The following is a 21,105-nucleotide window of genomic DNA, read 5'->3' on the forward strand; positions in this document are numbered from 1 at the left end:
AGTATAAAGGACATAATCACAGGGAAAATGGCCACCGAACTACAGAAAAATGGTTCCTGACCATACTTCTCCCTGGTCACACCAAACATGGTTGCCAAAGCACTGTATACAGAGAGGGACAGTGAAACACAGGCAGAGGAAATGGCGGCAGACAGCGCTACAGCAGAAACAGACCTCCAGACACCAAAGGGAGACACAACAGACACCCAGGGCACAGCCACCCACCCAAGGTGTGAGCTCCTCCAGGGGGCCCCTGTCTATGTGGCACACACCGCTCAGTAGCCCACCATGCAGCATCCCCCATGGGGGGGGGGGGGGGGGGGAGAAAGGGACAGGGAGAAAAGGGACACCCAAATCACCCTCCCAGGGAATGCCCAGCTGCTCATCCCCACGAGACAGGGAGAGCTGTACTTACCAGTTCGGGCAAGCTGGGGAACATTCAATCACAGACACACTCTACAATCAGTATGGGGTGGCTGCTGGCCCAGCACACTGTGACGCAGACATCAATAGCCCAGTCATATGTGTGCCCCGGAGCATTGCGCTCACCGGCCACCCCTGGAGCCTGAGGGGCATGTCGTGGTTGGCCTAGCGGGGAGCTCTGGTCTTCACACACTCGCTGGCCAGGCTGGGGAGACTACAAGGATAAGGGTATCCAGCCTGTCACCCAGCCGGCTGTTGATAGCAGATCACAGGATCTTAATCTTGCGCAAAAAGGCAAACTTCTGCAGAAAAAAATCAATGGTCTTTCTTCACTAGGCAGAAAAAAAACTAAAAAAAAAACTGAGGCTGCAGGCTGGGGGGTTGTTACTGAAGGGACCGACCCCATGGGTGGCACTAGAAAGTTCTGTTTTTTGTACATGTTAACATGTTCTGCCTAGCCCTCTCCTGAAGGTGGCGTAACAACCCGATGGTCTAAAGCAGGGATCTCAAACTTGTGGCCCTCCAGCTGGTGCAAAACTACAAGTTCCATGAGGCATTGCAAGGCTGACCATTACAAGCATGACTCCCACAGGCAGAGGCATGATGGGACTTGTAGGTTCACAGCAGCTGGAGGGCCACCAGTTTGAGACCCCTGGTCTAAAGTAAAGGAGCTGAGTCAGTGAACGTAAGAGAAATTTGAATATCGTGCAAAAGTTAATTTATTTCACTAATGCAACTTAAAAAGGTAAAACTAATATACAAGATAGACTCATTACATGCAAAGCAAGATATTTCAAGCCCTGATTTGTCATAATGGTGATAATTATGGCTTACAGCTCATGAAAACCCCAAATCCACAATCTCAGAAAATGTGAATATTACATGCAATCAATAAAACAAGGATTGTACATAGAATATCGGAACTCTGAAAAGTATAAGCATGCATATGTACTCAGTACTTGGTTTGGGCCCCTTTTGCAGCAATTACTGCCTCAAAGTGGCGTGGCATGGAAGCTATCAGCCTGTGGCACTGCTGAATGTGTTATGGAAGACCAGGCTGCTTCAAATCGCAGCCTTCAGCTCTTCTGCATTGTTGGGTCTCATGTCTCATCTTTCTCTTGGCAAAGCCCCATAGATTCTCTATGGGGTTCAGGTCAGGCGAGTTTGCTGGCCAATCAAGCCAGCATGGTTCCCATGGTCATTGAACCAGGTTTTGGTGCTTTTGGCAGTGTGGGAAGGGGCCAAAGTCCTGCTTGAAAATTAAGTCAGCATCCCCATAGAACTCATCTGTGGAAGAAAGCATGAAGTGCTCCAACATCTCCTGGTAGACTGCTGCATTGACCCTGGACTTAAAGGGGTGTTCCAGCATTAAAAAAAAATTTGCTCTCATCAGAAAAGAGGACTTTGGACCATGTCTGTTTTTCTTTAGCCCAGGTAAGACACTTCTGACATTGATTGTTGTTCAGGAGTGGCTTAACAAGAGGAATACAACATTTGAAGCCCATGTCCAGGATCTGTCTGGGTGTAGTGGCTCTTGATGCACCGACTACAGTCTCAATCCACTCCTTGTGAAAGTCTCCAACACTTTTGAATGGCCGTTTTCCTGACAATCCTCTCCAGGCTACGGTCATCCCTGTTGCTTGTGCATCTTTTTCTTCCACATAACTTTCTATTAATGTGCTTTGATAGAGTACTTTGGGAACATCCAACGTCTTTTACAATTACCGTTTGAGGCTTTCCCTCCTTACGGAGGGTGCCAATGATGGTTTTCTGCCCACCCGTCAGGTCAGCAGTCTTTACCATGATTGTGATGCCTACTGAACCAGGCTGAGAGACCATTTAAAGGCACAAGAACCCTTTGCATGTGGTATGGCTGAATTAGATGATTAGCACCTAGAATATTGCACCTTTTCACAATATTCAAATTTGATGAGATTATGGATTTGGGGTTTTCATGAGCTATAAGCCATAATAAATCACGGCTTGAACTATCTTGCTTTGCATGTAATGAGTCTCTCATATTAGTTTCACCTTTTAATTTGCACTGGTGAAATAAATGAACTTTTGTACAATATTCTAATTTCACATATTACCTGTAGATAACATGATTAAAAATCATATTTGATAGTGGTAATGTAACCCGTTAATGGATTACATTACCACTATCAAATATTGTTTTGATCTTGATATCCATGTTCTTTCTGTACCAAAATAAGCATAATTATACTATCGGTAGTTGGTTCTCTCTGAGACGGTGTGCTTCATATAAAGTCCCACTTTTCCCCACATGCTTTATAGAAATTAATTGGGTTCTTTATGGCACTGTAAGACTATTAAAGCTTTCTGAGCACTTGCCCATTTGTGTTGTATCTTTGATAATTACTCCTCTTTAATCTCAAAGCTTATCGCCTTTACGTGTGTCCCCCAAACTTCTAAATAAGTGTCTGAACAGCAGGATTACATAGCACAATGATATCCCTGAAAACTTGGTTCATAGGGCAGAATTAAAAGATTGAAACATCACCTTATCAAAGTTATTGCTATGTAGAAGAGAAGGAAATGGTTTGGGACAAACAAAAAAGTTAAATAATTGGGGAAGGAGTGCCATTCTATGCAGGTTCATATACTGGGCACACAGCAGACCTCCATGGGCTGAAAATTGCCCAAGATGTTTACTCACCAAATATTGAGCTGCTGGAAGGTAGGCAGTAAGGTTCTCCATAAGCCTTTAATAAAATTAAACATCCCTAATTTTAAGGGCATTCAGACATCCAAGATGTAGTGAGTATGTGTATTTTTGTAGGCTTTCAGCTATAAAGAGTGCTTAGTTTAGATTTCAACCCGCCCTATGAAATATTACAGTCAAAGTTGATGTGTTGGGACAGTACCATATAATAAAATAAAGTGCCTTACCATGACTGCCATTCCTTTTGCTATACATGCAATGGCCACTTTATTACTTACACGTTGCTAGTACTGGGTTGGACCCTTTTGCCTTTAGAACAGCCTTAATTCATAGAGGCCAAGATTCCTTAGAGATTCTGGTCCATATTGGCTTGATAGCATCAAACAGCTGCACATTCATAATACGTACCTCCAGTTACACCACATCTCAAAACGTGCTCTATTGCAGCAGTTCTTGGTCTTAAAGTACCCCCAGGCTATGTTGGCAGGTTTTCCTTTATCTTTCACAGGTTCTTTAAATCTCAGTCAATTGCTTGACATTTTATCTAGAATTACCAAAACATGGCCTGTTGGGGGTACTTGAGGACTGAGGTTGAGAAGCCCTGGTCTACTAGATTGAGATCTGGTGACTGGAGCCCATTGGCATACAGTGACCTCATTGTCATGTTCAAGAAACCAGTATGAGATAATTTCAGCTTTGCGACATGTAAAAAATGGTGGCCATACAAATTTTCACACTTTGGACATTGACTTAAGGGGCGTACTCCTTTTGTTGCCAGTGAGTTAGACATTAATGGCTGTGTGTTGAGTAATTGAGGGGACAGCAAATTTACACTTTAATACAACCTGTACACTCACTACTTTACATTTTAGCAAAGTGTAATTTCTTTAGTGTGGTCACATGAAAAGAAACACTTTACAAAATTGAGGGTGTATTCACTTGAGATACTGCAAATATAAATTATACCCCTTGTTTGACAGTTTCCAGCAATAAATCCTCCCAAGATTCTCTGCCATTGTAGCAGATATTAGGGATGTTGTGAATGCATCACATCCAGCATTTTATAAACAAAAGCCATAAAAAAAATAAAAAAAAATAAATAAAAAGCTATTAGTGCTTTGTAAGGAGGACCCATCAGATTCTCAAAAAAGAAATCAATTCACAGAAGTGTAGTGCGTTCATCTGGTGTAGATTTGAAAATATCCATAAAATGCTTCTAGCATGTCAAGTTTGATAAAACCCCACATTTTCTAGTTCTAAACTTAAAGGCCCAAAGCCAGCCATACAGGGATCAAATTTCAGCCAGTTCTGTAGGGACCAGACAAATTTGAACCAATGGATGGGCAGTTTGGTTGTAGCCACAAGTTAGTGTACACCCAGATTGTCAGATTTTTCCCAGAATGACAAGTGCTGCTGGCTATAGCCAACAACCTTGATCACCATTATTGTAGCAGAAAAGGCTGTCAAAACACAGTACAAATATAGGTTGTAAAGTTTAAAAGTGCTACATCCTATATAAGAATACAAACTTTTTTTCATTCTAGCAGCTGAGTTTGGGAACAGGGTACTGATATTGCTATACCACCAGAGACCCAATATTCTTTTAGACATGTCACAGCCAGACTATAGTACATTTTTAAAGTGGAAGTAAACTCCCCTCTCTTTTTCAGCCAAGGAAGCTGCCATCTTTGCCTCTGTTTAATCTTCAACTGCTATGGTGCTGCACATGTGATTCGTTCTGACACCAGCCATTGGATGGTTTGATAGTTTGGCTGAGAGCACAGCCAATGTGCAGTTAGCATTCCCAGCATGCCTTATTTTTTTAACTGTTTAAATTGATGGGTTTACTTCCACTTTAATGCAATAGTATATTTTCACAGGGGTCTTCCTGTAAAAGTAACAAATAGAAGTAAAAAGTTGTTAAAGGAAAAGTAAAATTTTTTGAGTGATACTATTTAAATGTGTGGAATTCCTACTGAACAGGAATACACCTTGCGTAAGGTGCCAAGCAATCCTTTGCTGGATTCAGCAATAGGAGATCAATGGCACTTCCACCTTTGACAGAAGTCACAGGCAATTTTGAGATGTCGTGCTGTGCTTTTCTACCAAGATGGCCACCTTTGTACAGAAGAATAAAAAATATATATAAAAAAAATAAAAAATATAAGACTGCTGGGAGACACTAGGCCAGGAATATGCAAACAGTGCACCTCCAGCTGTTGCAAAATGTAATGTCCCATTATGCCTCTGAGTATCATGCTTGTGGCTGTCAAGAGTCTTGCTATGCCTCATATGGGACTTGTTCTAAAACAGCTGGAGGTCTAATTGCATATCTGTACCCTTGGCAATGCTTGCCCATCTTTATGTTGTGGGTCCTTTGTTGTTGCTTAGTTTTTTTTGTTCACCAATTTAAAAAAAAAAAAAAAAAAAAACGAATCAAAGTTTAATGTTACCAGTGTTTTTTATATAAAATTATGCAATAGTTGCTAACAGCACTTGAGATTGATTTACTGGAACTGAATGAGAGAACCATACTGCAGACAAAAAAAAAAAAAAAAACAGAACAAGTGTAAATATGCAGTGGCTAAACTGAACAATGACATACAATTCCATTTTACTGGCAAATTCCAATGACTCCACAGGCCAAACGCCCACCAGCATTGCCAGTTATCAGGCTCTCATTGTCTCCACCTTTTCCCAAGTCGTCTGCCTTCTCATGGACCTAAAAAACAAATAAATAAAAATCAAACAGGTTTTTATAGTTTGCCAACTTTGATTTTGTTTCAAAGACTTTCCACTACCACCCTTTTTTTCAATCCACACCCAAAACTAAACTCAGAGCACGCTTGTTATCAATAAGGCATATGGAGATTAGCGTACAAAAAAAAAAAAAAAAAAAAAAAAAAAGAAGGTTAAAAGGGTTGATTTGTTTGCAATCTAGAAAGTATGATACCCATCACACAGCAGCATGATTCTGGTCAAAATGAAAAATCATTTTGCTTGGCAAAGATCTTTCACATTATGAAAAAACTGGTTTCAGTTAATTGAACTGTATTTTTCCCCCCCAAAAAAGCGTTCAAAAGACTGCTGTGCAAACGCAGTGTAACAATATCGCAACAGCTGTCATTTTATTCTCTAGGGCAGGGATATGCAATTACAAGCTGTTGCAAAACTACAAGTCCCATCATGCCTCTGGGCGTCATAGTTGTGGCTGTAAGAGTCTTGCTATCCTTCATGGGACTTGTAGTTCTGCAGCAACTGGAGGTCCGCTAACTGCATATCCCTGCTCTAGGGTCTCTAAAATAGATGTTTGGGGGTGCCAAGTAATTTGAGCAGAAAACACTGATTTTAACGTGTAAGCAATGACAGTCAAAAAAAGGCTTGCGCTTTACCCGATTGCCAACCGGCTGCTGTATTTATATGTCGGCAGAATGGCACAGCTGTACATTACTTTGAATTTCCCACTGCAAGCTGTGACTGCAGGACCTGATGTCTGCAGGGATACCCGCAGCGATCATGTCAGAGCTGAAGAACAGGGAGATGCCGATGTAAACACAGCATCTCCCTGTTCTGCCTAGTGACAGGACACCGATAGTCTGCCTCCCTGTCATCAGGAGCAGCGATCAGTGTCGTGTCACTGCTAGACCATCCCCCAGAACGTTAGAATCACTCCCTAGGACACACTACATACACATCCCCCATTTTGTGGGTGCTATAACTTTAGCGCAAACCAAACACTTATTGCAATTTACCAAAAATATGTTGAATATGTATTGGCCTAAACTGAGGGGAAAAAAAAAAGGTGAAGGGGTTGAATTGAGATTGCAACCTTTTAACAATTGTGCAGCTCTAGTGCACATACAATACTGAAGAAATCAGAAGAGTTCATTAGAAACTTGGGTGTGGCACTACATCTCAGGAGCAGGGTTACAAGTAATTGATGACCAAGCTGAGTAGGAGAGGGGAACTTAAAGCAAAAATCAGTTGGGTTTTAGGACAAAATGCCCTAGAAAGCCAACTGCTTTAGAAACGCTGGGCAAAATATAAATGGTTTTAGCTTCACCAGATGTCAGCATTTAGCCTAGTATGTATGCTACATTTAGTAGCTTCAGTGTAAAAGGGGGTTGTTATGCATCAAAGTTAAATTGTGTAATCCCCTTACATTATAATCCAATGTGCCGTATGTGGGTTAAAGGGGATTCAGTAAAATACTATGTTATGGTAATGCTGGGTGCTTGTGACCTGCTGCTCTCCTTCCTTGATCTGAGAACTACAGTGGGAGGAACCATTCCCCCCCCCATTGACGGAAGCCAGTAGGAGGAGAGCAGCAGGATGACGGGCACGTAAACTGACCACAGTAATTAGGGCTCAGCTGCCATGATTACCATGGTCAGCACAGAGGAACAGACAGGTTTATTATAGCTTAGAGGGGGACAAATGAAAGGGCACCATGCTTTGCATCATGCTGTAAAGGATTTTTTTCTTAGGGTTACAATCACTTGGGGGAGTGGGGCCGCCAACACCCTTAGCCAGTGAATAGCTGTTGAGCAGGCTGGGAAGCTGGCTGCCGCATTCTCAACACAATACATAGATTCATACCCCCTGGTCTACATCCATTGTCAAATCACACTAACCCAAAACAACCTCCAAGCCTGATGAAGGCTCCTGCCGTCTGAAAGCTCTTAAATAACCAAGGGGCACCATCCAAGCATGCCTTCTGTTAAGGATGTCACAAGGGGCGGTGCCATCTAAACAGAGCGAATTAATTCCTTTTTATAAATAACGGTCTTAATTTATTTTATTGGTGAATAATTAGGGATACTACAGTGGCTACAAAAAGTCTAAAGACCCCTGTTAAAATGTAAGTTTTTTTTTATAAAGAGACAAAAAGTCAAGTCATTTCAAATACAGGGGTTAAAAAAAAAAAATAGGTTTCATAAGTCTTATAACTGGAGATGTAGCTGTATTCAGACTTCAGCAATCGCATGCAAACTCAATAGGAGTCAGTACTCATCATATAAAGTGCCTCTGATTAAACCTAAATAAAGTTCAGCTGTTCTAGTAGGTCTTTCCTGAAATTTATAGTTGTACCCTACAGCAAAAGCGATGTTCTGCAAAAGGTGCTTCCAAAGCAGAGGGAAACCAAGGTTGAACTTTTTGGCCGCAATTCCAAAAAAAAAAAAAAAGGTATACGTTTGGCTCAAAAAAAAAATAAAAAAAAAAAATAACCTGCACATCACCAAAAGAACACCATACCCACAGTAAAGCATGGTGGTGGCAGCATCATGCTTTGGGGGCTCTCTTCAGCTGGAACAGGGGCCTTAGTCAAAAATAGAGGCAATTATGAACAGTTCCAAATACCAATCAATTGGCACAAAACCTTCAGGCTTCTGCTAGAAAGCTGAACATTAAGAGGAACTTCATCTTTCAGCAGGACAATGACCCAAAGCATAAAAGCGAAAGCAAAAAGGAATAGCTTCACCAAGAAAAAAAATAAAAAATTTTTTACTCACCATAAAATCCTTTTCTCTAATTCACTGACAGCTCCTCTTAGCCATTGGGTTGTTATGCCACCTTTAGGAGAATACTAGGCATTACATGTTATGTAAAACAGAACTTTTCCAGTTCTGCCCAAGGGGTGGTTCCCTTAGGCAACAACCTCTCAGGCTGCCATGCAGTCATCAGTACGTCAACAAGCAGTATAACAAAGAAAAAAAAAAAAAAAACAGGAGGGGCGGGTGCTGTGTCAGTTGGTGAATTACAGAGAAGGATTTTACGGAGAAAACAAAAAAAAATAAAAAAAAAAAAAATCCTATTTTCTCTTATTTTCACCGACTGACAGCTCCTCTCAGCCATTGGGACATCCAAGCAGTGCCAAACAAGGGGTGGGAAAACAGCATTTAAAAAAAATAAAATAAAAAAAAAAAAAAGTATCCACCATAGAAAGTGGGAACTAGTGCAACTTCACCCACAAAAACAGCGCGTGGAAACCACCACAAAACCAGGGTACGACTCAACCGCACACAAAAAAAAAAATTAAAAAATTAAAAAATTAAAAAAAGCGGTAACTAATGCAACAGTGCATTAGCTTAAAAAGTTACTGCTTTTTTTGGTAAAAAGGAAAAATTGCATACACAATGGCAACTATGCAAAACTTTGCAGCCAAAACACTGACATCTACCTTGTAGAACTTGGTAAACGTTGTGGACAGATGACCTGGTCGCCGCTTTACACACTTGAACAGACGCTTGATGTCAGAAGGCCCAAGACATTGCGATTGCCCTTGTGGAGTGGGCTGTGACTGGAAAGGGGGGGCAGGTGTAGGCTTGTACTACAATCTGTCTGATCCACCTGGAAATGGTGGCCGAGACCGCCATGCCTCTTTTGACCAGCCACCAAAAACAGTGAGTCTGACTTCCGGAAGGGAGCAGTGACAAAAAAATAAATAAAAAAAAAAAAAAACACACACCAGGGCCGATTTTTCCTTTAATAGTGCTTAAGGACAATTTCTGGTCCACCCCTTGAAGAAACAGCGGGATCCTTGATATAGAAAAGCGCGGATGCCAGCCTTCCTCACATGGAGATTTAGGCCTTCCAGCTATGATGATATATCTTCCGAAAAGAAGCCTTCCGCGCTCTCAACATAGTTGGGATCACCGAGTCAGACAGACCCAGGTTCCTCAATACCTGGCTCTCAATAGCCACGGCATTAAAGCAGGCTGGAGAATTGGACCTTGAGACAGAAGGTCCTCACAGCGGCAGTCAGAGAGCATCTGCCACCACTTGCACTACCAAGGACGCTGAGGCCAATCTGGGCAACCAGTATTACTGGGATCCCCTCGGCTTCCACTCCGAGAAGCAAAACGTGGTAACAGTTTCAGTGGAGGAAAGGTGTAGATCAGCTGGTACTGATCCCATGGAGCCACCAGCATGTCTGACGTGTCTGCTCACAGATCTCGTCCTGGACACAAATCTCAGCACCTACCAATTGAGACGGGAGGCCAGAAGATCCACGTCTGTGTGCCCCACCGCAGGCACAGTAGCCTGAACACCTCCAGATGTAAATACGTGAGGCTCTGTCCTATGATGTATGATAAAGAAACTAGGATTTTTTAAAACGGCTTACTTGTAAAATGCCTTTTCTTGGAGTACATCATAGAATCAGAATGTGGGTCTCAATAGCCAAGCCGTTAAATTTAGCGTTTGTAAAGTAGGATGAAATATCGGCCCCTGAGATAGCAGGTCTGATACCATGGACCCTTCACTGCCATCTTTATGATCTCTGCATACCATGACCTTCTGGGCCATGCTGGTGCCACCAGCATCACTGACTTTTCCAGCTTGATCCTGCAAAATTGTCGTGGTAGCAACTGAATCAGGGGAAATGCATAGATCAGTGAGAACTGATCCCATGGGGATCACCAATGCATCTGTTCCGTAGGAGTGGGTCCCTTGTCCTGGACACAAAGTTGACTATCTTCGTGTTTAATCTGGAAGCCAGGAGATCTACGTCTGGAGTCCCCCATCTTTGGCAAACAGCCCAAAACACGTCGGGGTGAAGAGACCATTCCCCCAGGAATAACTGCTGGCAACTCAGATAGTCCGCTTGCCAATTCTCTACTCCCGGAATGAAAACTGCCAATAGGCATGGGACATTCTCTTCTGCTCAAGTTAGAATCTGGTTCACCTCTGAGCTGAGAGACTCCTGGTGCCCCCTTGGCTATTGATATATGCCACAGCTGTGGCATTGCCAGATTGGATCCTGACAGGACAATTCTTTAACCTGAAGGTCCAGGTCCTTAGAGCCAGATATACTGCCCAAATCTCTAGGATGTTTATGGGCAATGCTCTTTTGGTTCTTGGCCATTGTCTCTGGACAGTCGTCCTTTCTAGTACTGCTCCCCAGGCTGAAAGGCTGGCATCTGTCGTTACCATTTTCCAGATAACTGGTCTGAAGCATTCTCCCTTCAGCAGGTTCTGGGATAGCAACCACCAATTGAGGCTTTGGGAAACTCTTGGTGACAACCGCATTGGCAAATCTAAAGCTTGAATCATCTTGTTCCAAGAAAATAGCGTACGGTTTTGAAAGTCTCGAATGGAATTGGGCATAGTGAACTGCCTTGAATGAATCTACCATCTTCCCCAGCAACCTCATGCAAAGGCAGATTGAAGGACTTTACCTTGACCTGATCATCCTCACTAGCTCCTGTATGGAGCTGATCTTTGCAGGAGGCAAGAAGACTCTTCTGGGCTGTGTCAATGATCATGCCCAAATACTCCAACCTCTTCAGTGGCTTTAGGGAGGACTTCTTTAGGGTGAGAAACCAACCCAGGTCTTTTAGGCAACTGCTTGTAATGGCTACGCCTTGCTTCAAACGAGCCACTGACTGGTTTATCAACAGAACGTCCAAATAAGCCAAGACAGTAATGCCCTGTGCCTTTAACTGTGTATAAGTACAAGCGCCAGGCATGAAGCCTGCTGAATAGAATCTTTTATAGCATCTATGGCAAAGCATAATGCCCTAGTTAGCTCAGCCAACTCCTGAGCTTGTTGTGCAGGAAGCTCTTTGAGAGCATCTAAATTGGTCCTTTAAGGACTGACAGATGCCTATAGCTGCTATTGCAGGCTGAGTTACGGTCCCTGCTAAGGAAAAAAAGGTTTTTAAACAGACCTTCCAATTTTTTATCTGTTGGCTCCTTGAGCATATGTGCATTGTCCACTGGACAAGTTAAACGTCTGTTCACATTGGAAATCGCAGCGTCCACTGCTGGAACCTTCCATCTTAGTGAATTTTTCCTCCATAGGATAGAGACTAAAGAAGCTCTTTGGAGGGGGGAAAAAGGTTTATCCGGATGATCCCATTCGGCATAAGCTTCTCTAGTAATGCGTGTATGGGAAATGCATGTAAAGGCTGTAAAGGTTTCAGGGAACCCAAGGAAGAGACTGGACCTTCAGCTAACTTTGTTAGAGGAGCCCCTGCACATGACACAGCTGGGCAGTCACACAGCATTCCCCACAGGGAGGGAAGAAAGGGACAGGGAGAGAAGAGAGGGCAGGGACCCCCAAAGTGACCTCCCAGGGAATGCCCAGGTGCTCTGCCCCACCAAGGCAGGCCGAGCTGTACTTACCAGTCCTGAAGAGCTGGGAGACATTCCATTAAAGACCCACTTTGATCAGTACAGGGTGGCTGCTGGCCTCGGCACACTGACGCAGACATCAGTAGCCTGGTCATATGTGCGCCCCAGAGCATTAAGCTCACTGACCACCTCTGGAGCTGAGGTATGTCGTGGCCGACCCAGTGCGGAGCTCTGGTCTGCACACGCTCACTGGCCAGGCTGGGGAGACTACAAGGATAAGGGTATCCAGCCTGTCACCCAGCCAGCTGTTGATAGCAGATCAGAGTCTACCTTGCGCAAAATAATAAAAATAAAAGATATATAAAAAAAAGAAGACCGATGGGCCCCCATCAGGGTTCCTAGGTCCTTCTCTAGGCAAAATAAAACTCACTGCATGGCAGGCTGAGGGGTTGTTGCCGAAGGGACCGCCCCTTGGGCAGAACTAGAAAGTTCTGTGTTTTACATAACATGTAATGCCTAGTATTCTCCTAATGTGTCAGTCAGTGAATATAAGAAAGATTTTTGGAGTGGCCCAGCCCTCAAGATTGAAAACCTGTGGGGTGATCTGAAGAGGTCTGCACAGGAGATGCCCTTGCAATCTGACATTTGGGGTGTTTTTGCAAAGAGTGGGCCAATATTGCCAAGTCAAGATTTACCATGCTGATACCCATGCCCAAAAAGACTGAGTGCTGTAATTAAATATAAAAAAGGTGCTTCAACAAAGTATTAGTTTAAGGGTCCATAATTTAGTTTATTTTTACTTCCCTCCACCTAAAAGATGTGTTTGTTCAACTGTTTTAGTTTAATGGAAAAAGTTATGAAACAATTTTTGGTCTTTCACAGAAACATGACATTAACAGGCATGTGTAGACTTTATAGCCACTGTATTTACATAAGGGCCTCCCTTGTTAAAAAGGGGCTTCCCTATGCCAACAAGCCCCCCACAACCACAGTCCATAGTTGGGAGGGGGTTGAAGAGGCCCTTGTCAACATAGTGACAAGGTGCTTTGGGGCACTGCCCTCCCTGCCCCAAAGCACAACCCATGTTGAGGGGAATGTGGCCTGGTAAAATTCAGGGGCGCTGGCTTGTTGCACCTTTCTTGGCCTGTCAGGCTACAATGACTTAAGGGTAGGCACCCTTGGCCGTCCAGCCGTTTTGAAACTACAAGTTCCATGAGACATCGCAAGACACTGACAATCACAGGCATGACTCCTAGAGGCAGAGGCATGATGGGATTTGTGGTTTCACCACAGCTGGAAGGCTGAGGCTGCCTACTCAGATAGGGCTCTGGTATGGATTTTGGTGGACTACATTTTTAAAAGGGACATGGGATTTCCCCTAAACTACATACCAGACCCAAAGGGACTGGTATGGATTGAGGGGACCCCCATGCTGTTTTACTGCCAACAGCCATCTCATCCATTAAAGACATGGTGCCAGCTTCCCAGCCCCTCTAACCAGCAATTCACTGGTTAAAAACACTGGCAGCCACAGCTTAACACAGAAAAGACAACTGCCAATTGTTGAACACCTGTCTGTTTTTCCGCCAAAACACTGCTGCTCCAAAATGCACTCAGACTAGCGTTTTGTGGCAGAAAAAAATAAATAAAAACCCTATGTGTGCGCATCACCACATGGAGGCAGTTAAACATCTGATGCCCAAAACTGCTGGGGGAGGGGAGAAAAAAAAAAAAAAACCCACACACCACACCCCTGGTGTGCAGGAGGCCTTAAATTCAGCCATCATCTCAGGCCATCCCCACCTTGCATGATCAGTCTGTTATCAGCCTAACTTTTGACAAGCTCAGAGGCCCAGAGATAGTAGTGTTGGAGGAGGATGCTATAAATGGATTAGCAGACTGCTAAACTACACATAGGCAACCTCTGCATGTGTGGAAAGGGGTGTGTGCACCTTTTCTCCAATCAGCTGTGTCTCAGTTTCTAGCAATGATCTCCTCCTACAGGGGCACCAGGAAATGAAAATTCTAACAGAACTTGCACTCAACAGAATATCAAGGTGCAGACAGAAGATATACATGCATGACATATAGGGAGATTTTTCATCCCTGGGCATCATCTGAGGCTGTTCACTTCACATCCACTTTAAGTAAGAACACTTATGGGGGGGGGGGGGCCTTGCAAGAATGGGCGTTTCCTTGGCTGACATTTCAACCGACATCACGGCATGTGGGATTGACATCTTCCTGCCTTATCAAATTTTTTTTTATGGACATCTTAAGTTTAAAGTCACAGGCTTATTTACTTTTTACATAATTCACATTTACTGGGTATTGATGACTTTTCCATTTACAAAAAGTATCTCACTTTAACCACTTCCCGACCAGCGCACGATGTACGTCGACAGAATGGCACGGGCAGGCATATTGGCGTACATGTACGTCCAATATTCGTTGCCGCCGTGCCATCGGGAGCGCGCCGCCGGCGTGCTCCCCCGCGCTGGTCGGGACCCCCGTGAGTCCGGTCGCGGGACCCGCGGACTCGATGGCCGCGAGCATCCCCGCAATCGTCTCACGGAGCGGCCGAATGGAGGAAATGCTGTATAAACAACATTTTCCCATTCTGCCTAGCAACTAGTGACGCTGATCTCTGCTCCATGTGATTTGAGCAGAGATCAGTGTACACTAAATGAAAGCCCAACCCCCCCCACAGTTAGTAACACACCCCTAGGAACACTTAACCCCTACACTGCCACCCACTGGTTAACCCTTTCACTGCCAGTGTCATTTACACAGGAATCACTGCATTTATATAGCAGTAATTACTGTATAAATGACAATGGTCCCAAAAATGTGTCAAAAATGTCTGATGAGTCCGACAATGTCGCAGTCACAATAAAAATCGCAGATCGCCGCCATTACTAGTAAAAAAATAAATAAAAAATGATTAATAAAAATGCTATAAAACTATCCCTATTTTGTAAACGCTATAACTTTTGCGCAAACCAATCAATAATCGCTTATTGCGATTTTTTTTACCAAAAATATGTAGAAGAATACGTATCGGCCTAAATTGAGGGAAAAAAGTGTTTTATTTTTGGGGGGATATTTATTATAACAAAAAGTAAAAAATAATGCGTTTTTTCCAAAATTGTCGCTCTATGGGTTGATCTGCGCAGTGAAAATGCTATAACAAATAAACCAAATAAGCCAGAAACTGCCACCCCTACCCTAAGGTGGGGTAAATAGTAAGACATATGGTACAGTAGGTTTTGGCACTGTTCCTTAAGCTGATAAGGAACATAATATATAAATTTCTTATGAATGACAATTTTTGCAAACAAAAACTTTATACTAGAAGAAAAAAAAAAAAAAAAAAAAAGCTGTGTTAGAACCTCTGGTCTTTTCATGTAGACCCAAAAACTTGTGTGCTAAAATGCCTTTTAATCCTACAGTTCATCTCCGGAGAAAAAAAAGAGGAACCTACTACTATGAAATTAATCGTACAAAATACTTGGTGGAAAAACCCAAAAACCACACAAAAGTGATAGCGATCGCAGATAAAAACAACAACTCCATCCCCCTATATTTTCGTATAAAGGGACTGGTGCATCAATACAAACAAGTGCCTATGTGCTATTGTAAAAGTTGCATCAGTTGCGTTTTTCACATAAAGGGACTCATGCTTGTGAACAAGCGACTGGTGCTTTGTGTAAACCAGCAGGACAAAAAACAAAAAAAAAAAACAAACAGGTAACTAGGTGCTCTCAGAATAGTCTCATGAGTGAAAGTCCAGCATCTCAGGGAGAATTCCTTCACATGTAAATCGTGTGGCGATATGATCTGTGCCCCTAACCACTCCCGGGGTATTGCGCCGTCACAGTATGTGCCACTGTAGCAATTTAGGGATTCCCCGGCTTCCATGTGCTGGCACTACTGGGTATTAGTCTTGCATATTCACCATATAAAAAGAGAAGAGTATGCCCATAGCATAATTTCGTTTTTTGAAATGATAAACTACTCACATTTCCATGAAAAAAAAATACAAGCAATAAGCATGCACGCTGTATCAGCAGAAACTGGAAGTGATGCAATGCTGTTCTACGCATTTGGTCATCAGTCGACTGGACTGCGTAGAACGGCATTGCATCACTTCCGGTTTCTGCTGATACAAGCGGTAATCAAACATGCGCGTGGTATTTTTCCATGGAAATTGAGTAGTTTATCATAATTTCAATTTATGAAAATGAAGTTATGCTATGGGCATCCCCTTCTTTTATATGGTGAATATACAGGACTAATACCCAGTAGTGCCAGCACATTGAAGCTGGGGAATCCCTAAATTGCTACACAGTGGCACATACTGTGACAGGGCAATACCCCGGGAGGGGTTAGAGGCTCCGGTGAGTGCATTGGCAATAGGGGCATGGATCATATCACCACACACCCGATTTACATGTGAAGGAATTTTCCCTGAGATGCTGGACTTTCACTCATGGGACTATTCTGAGAGCACCTAGTTACCTGTTAGTTTACACAAAGCACCAGTAAACTTGTTTACAAGCAAAAGTCACTTTATGTACAAGTTGCAACATCATTTGCAGTTTTTTCACGATAGCACAAGCACTTTATTGTATTGATGCACCAGTCACTTTATATGAAAATAGGGGGACCGAGTTATTTATCTGCGATCGCTATCACTTTTGTATTTTTTCCCCACAAAGGATTTTGTATGATAAATTCATAGTAGGTTCCTCTTTCTCTGGAGATAAACAGTAGGATTAAAAAAGGCATCTTTTAGCAAACAAATAAAACATTTTTGTCTATACGAAAAGACCAGGAGGTTCTAATAGCATTTTTTCTCAAGTTTAAAATAGCTTTTTTTATTTTTATGTACCAAAATATTTGATGGCACCCATTTAACCCAATATAAGGGAAAAGACCAAAAATAAAAAAATAAACTTTTGGGCAACAAAAAAAAAAAATTCCCCCTTTTTCCTTCATTAAAACCTTGGGATGAGTTATTGTCTATGAAGTTTTCTAGCCTAGTATAAAGTTTCTCCTCGCAAAAAAAGTGTCATTCATAAGGAACATAATATATACATACATTCTTATCAGCTTAAGAAACAGCACCAAAACCTACTGTACCATATATCTGTCTAAATGTTTCCCCTGTGCTTCACTAAATGTTTTGCAATGCAAATCACATTATAAAACATTTCCCGGCTGAGCTAGCTGATAACACTGAGCGCTTGACTCCGAAGTAAAGTAGTTTTCCGGGTCACACAAAGGGGAGGAGAGTGAACGCAAGTCCTCTGTACCTCCAGCCACCGGCACCCGCCATGGAGCTCCTGGGAAGATGGACAAACGGAGCCTGGTAAGCATGGCGGGGTATCGGGAGTGTGAGCAATCAGGCAGCAGCCCGAATGCTTCCATGTGACAGGCAGGAGCCTGCCCGTCAGTGTCACACAATCCAGGTGGCTGCAGCCACTGGATTGTGTGATAAACAGAGCTGCCCCCCCATAGGGACCTGGCAACAAAAGGGTTAAACCACCCAAGGTTGACCTAACAAGTCTGCCTACAGTGAAAACTGCATATTTAAACTATTACAGGACAAGTTATCTGCAGCTCAACTTTCCTCTTAAAGTTGAAAAACTTGCCCCCCCCTCCCATTCCTGCCAGTCAGTGAGGCTACATATATTGGAGCAATTAGAACCTAAGCAAATATTCCTCCCCCCCCCCCCCAAAAAAAACCCATCTGCCTGCATCTTTGTTCTACTTGACTTTGGGTCAAGGTAACCTGCTTTTACAATTACAGGCTCTCCAAGCATTTCCAGATTTGTGAGTGAATATACCATCAAGGACTAGTTCCAGCCAGCTCAGTTGGACGCATACCTAAATGCACAAAATATAAACTTGTACACAAACACGTAAGCTGGCTGTGGAAGGAATTCCAGTCACTGACTTGATGGGGGAATTGAGAGATTTTCCTGTGGTTGCAGGAAAAAAAAATAAAAATAAATATATATAACTCAGTCTGGCTGGCCTTATAGGCAAATATAGTTTAACCAGCAAATATCAAGTTGCCTCCCATGGAATCATGAAGGATTTTCCCCCCGCTTCTGTTTGCCTTCCTCTAGGATAAGCGATTATCAACCTCAGTTAAGGCACCCTACACAATCTCATGACACCCAATTCAACAACATCCACCATAAGAGGCAATTTATGCTTACAAAGCAAAATACCCCTTTGCACATGGCTACTGAGTAGTAGTCCGTTTCTCAGTCGAGAGCGAGAGAGCTTTATACTCTTTAAACCCTGCAAGCAATGTACATATTGTTTGTATTTGCACTCTGTAGTGGTCTGATGTGCAGTATTCACTTACCACTGCTGTGCGTCCAATGATAGAATGATTTCCTTTTAAACTAATTAGTTTATCTTTAATATTAATATCGGCAACACCAGCATCTGATGTTATATTTCCAAGGTCTCCAACATGCCTGAAAGACAAAGACAGCTCTGCTCAAAAAAAACAAAAAAAAAAAAAAAAAAAAAGAAGAAAAAAAAAGAAAAGAAAGAAAGGACAACTACATAGCTGAACATGCAAGAAGCACCCAGGAGTAAAGGCTTCATTCAGAGAATGTCAATGTTCTCTGTACAGTTTAGGCTGCCCCCACCAATAGACAAGAGGCAGCTGGACCCATAGGCATCTAAAAATTGCATTAAGGACAGTAAATTAAATAGTTAGCGTTCCATAAACCTGCAGGTCATGTCAATGTCCTGAGCTTGAGGTAGGTTTGCAGCTGTGGTAAACCATCTCAAAGTAAATATGAAATTCCCAAAAAAACAAAAAAAAAAAAAACCAACGCTGAATAAACTTTGCAACTGGCAGGAGTTTTTGCCCAGCCATTGTTTTGGCGATGTTAAACCATTACAAACATGCAGAGTAGAACACCAAGCAAAAGTCAGTGGTAAAAGAAAAAACCAGCTCACAAAAGTTACCCTAAGACAGGGGTATGCAAAAGTCAGCCCTCCAGCTATTGCAGAACTACAAGTCCCATCATGCCTCCAAGTAGTTGGAGCCATTAGTCCTGCAATGCCTCATGGGACTCTGCATACACCTGCAGTCACATTTTTATTGCAAAGTAAGATGGATTGTCTGCTACCACAACCACCCTTGTAGCAAACCAAGAGGGATTTTAATGAAAAAAAAATAAATAAAAATAAAGTGATGTATTTTTATAACAGCTTACCCGTAAGATCCCTCTTTGATCTACATCAGGAGGGACAGAGCCATAGTACTTACCATGTGGATTATAGGGCCACTGATAGACACTGGCACACCCTAAGGCAAGAAGCGTACTCCCTATATAACCACTCCCACTACTGGGAGTCCTCAGTTTTGTAGCCAAGCAATACAAAGTATACCAAGGAGAGAGGGACCTGTGTTCCCTGATGTACATCAAAGAAAAGGATTTTACAGGTAAGCCCTTATAAAAATCCTGTTTTCTTACATCAGGGAACACAGAGCCATAGTACTTACTATGTGGGATGTCCCATAGCAATGGCAACTGAAGGGAGGGGTGACAACCAAAAAGTAGGGCAAAAAAGGAAGCCAGAGGACTTTTACTGCAGTATACTATACTGCGCCTAAAGGCAATATCCTTGTGACCTTTAATATTGATTTGATAAAATCTGATAAACGTATGAGCTGAAGACCAAGTAGCAGTCTTACAGATCTGAGCCATAGAGGCCTGATGATGCACCACCCAAGAGGTACTAATCGCCCTGGATGAGTGCTCTAACATGGGAAGGAAGAATTTTCTTCAAGCTGAAGCTTGATCACTTGACAAATCCATTTGGAAAATAGTGGGATTTCCTCCGTAAGGTAGGATGGAATACCGGACCTTGTGCAAAAAGGTCTGGCTATAACAGCAGAGTCTGAAGTCCACCTGTCAAGTCTATTCCTGGAATGAAAACTGCCGATAGGCAAGGAAGGCGGTGTTCTGCCCAAGCTAAAATATGCACCTCTTTGGGTGGCACAATTTCTCGTGCCCCCTGGTGATTGATGTAAGCCACAGCCGTGGCCTTGTCTGACAGGATAGTCCCATAGTCAGACTGCCCATCAACATTTTTTGGAAGATTTGGACAAGGTCCTCTAACCTGGACCATCTCCCCTGGACAATCTTCTAGGGCTGCTCCCCTGCCTAGGAGGCTGGCATCTGTTAACACTTTCCAGGATACAGGTAGAAAAGATTTTCCCTTTTGCTGGATAAAAAAAAAACACCAATTTAGGCTCCGACTAGGTCACATATTGGAAAACAACAATACAAAAACCAAGGTCTGAATCTATTCCAGACTGACATAATGGTGATTTGAAGCAGTCTTGAGTGAAAACTGCGTGTAAGGGACGGCCTCGAAGGAGGCCACCCTTTCCCCTAACAATCTTATGCACAGCCAAAATGGAAGGATTTTACTTTGTTTTGATAAGTTGAATCAGTCCTTCAATGGAACCGATTCTTGTCTGGGGTAAGAATACCTTCTTCTGTATGGTATCCATAACCAGTCCCAAGTACTGTAATCTCCTTTATGGTTTTAAGGAGGAGATTTCTAGGTTGAGTATCCAACCCAGAGATTCCAGGTAGTTTACAGCTATGAGACTCTGGTTTAGACCCGAGACTGAAGGATCTTATTAAAAAAGGTAGATCTAAATAGACTAGGACCATTATGCCTTGAGCCCTTAATCTGGCTCAAGGAGCTGCCAGAATCTTTCAGAATACCCGTGGTGCTGTGGCTAAACCGAATGGCAGGGCTACAACTGAAAATGATGATTTGATATTTCAAACTGCAGAAATTTCTGGTGAGCGGGAAATATTGGCACATGGAAATATGCACATTTTACATGAATTATAGCCAAGAAC

General features: G+C 42.8%; 1 protein-coding gene across 1 annotated transcript in view; it reads right to left on the reverse strand.

Annotated features, from left to right (window-relative positions):
* Positions 1 to 5,551: 5,551 nt before the first annotated feature.
* SOD1 (superoxide dismutase 1) overlaps positions 5,552 to 21,105 on the reverse strand; it is a 31,449-nt gene continuing 15,895 nt past the window's right edge. The window contains exons 4-5 of the mRNA XM_077479996.1: positions 18,570 to 18,684; positions 5,552 to 5,831 (exon numbers count right to left, since the gene is read on the reverse strand). Coding sequence (XP_077336122.1) covers positions 5,724 to 5,831; positions 18,570 to 18,684 — 223 coding nt within the window. The 3' untranslated portion in view covers positions 5,552 to 5,723. The remainder of the gene's footprint in view (positions 5,832 to 18,569; positions 18,685 to 21,105) is intronic.

The sequence above is a fragment of the Lithobates pipiens genome, unplaced genomic scaffold, assembly GCF_037356315.1.
Source record: "Lithobates pipiens isolate NorthernLeopardFrog02 unplaced genomic scaffold, aLitPip1_a1.2 Scaffold_16, whole genome shotgun sequence".
NCBI classification, from domain to species: domain Eukaryota; kingdom Metazoa; phylum Chordata; class Amphibia; order Anura; family Ranidae; genus Lithobates; species Lithobates pipiens.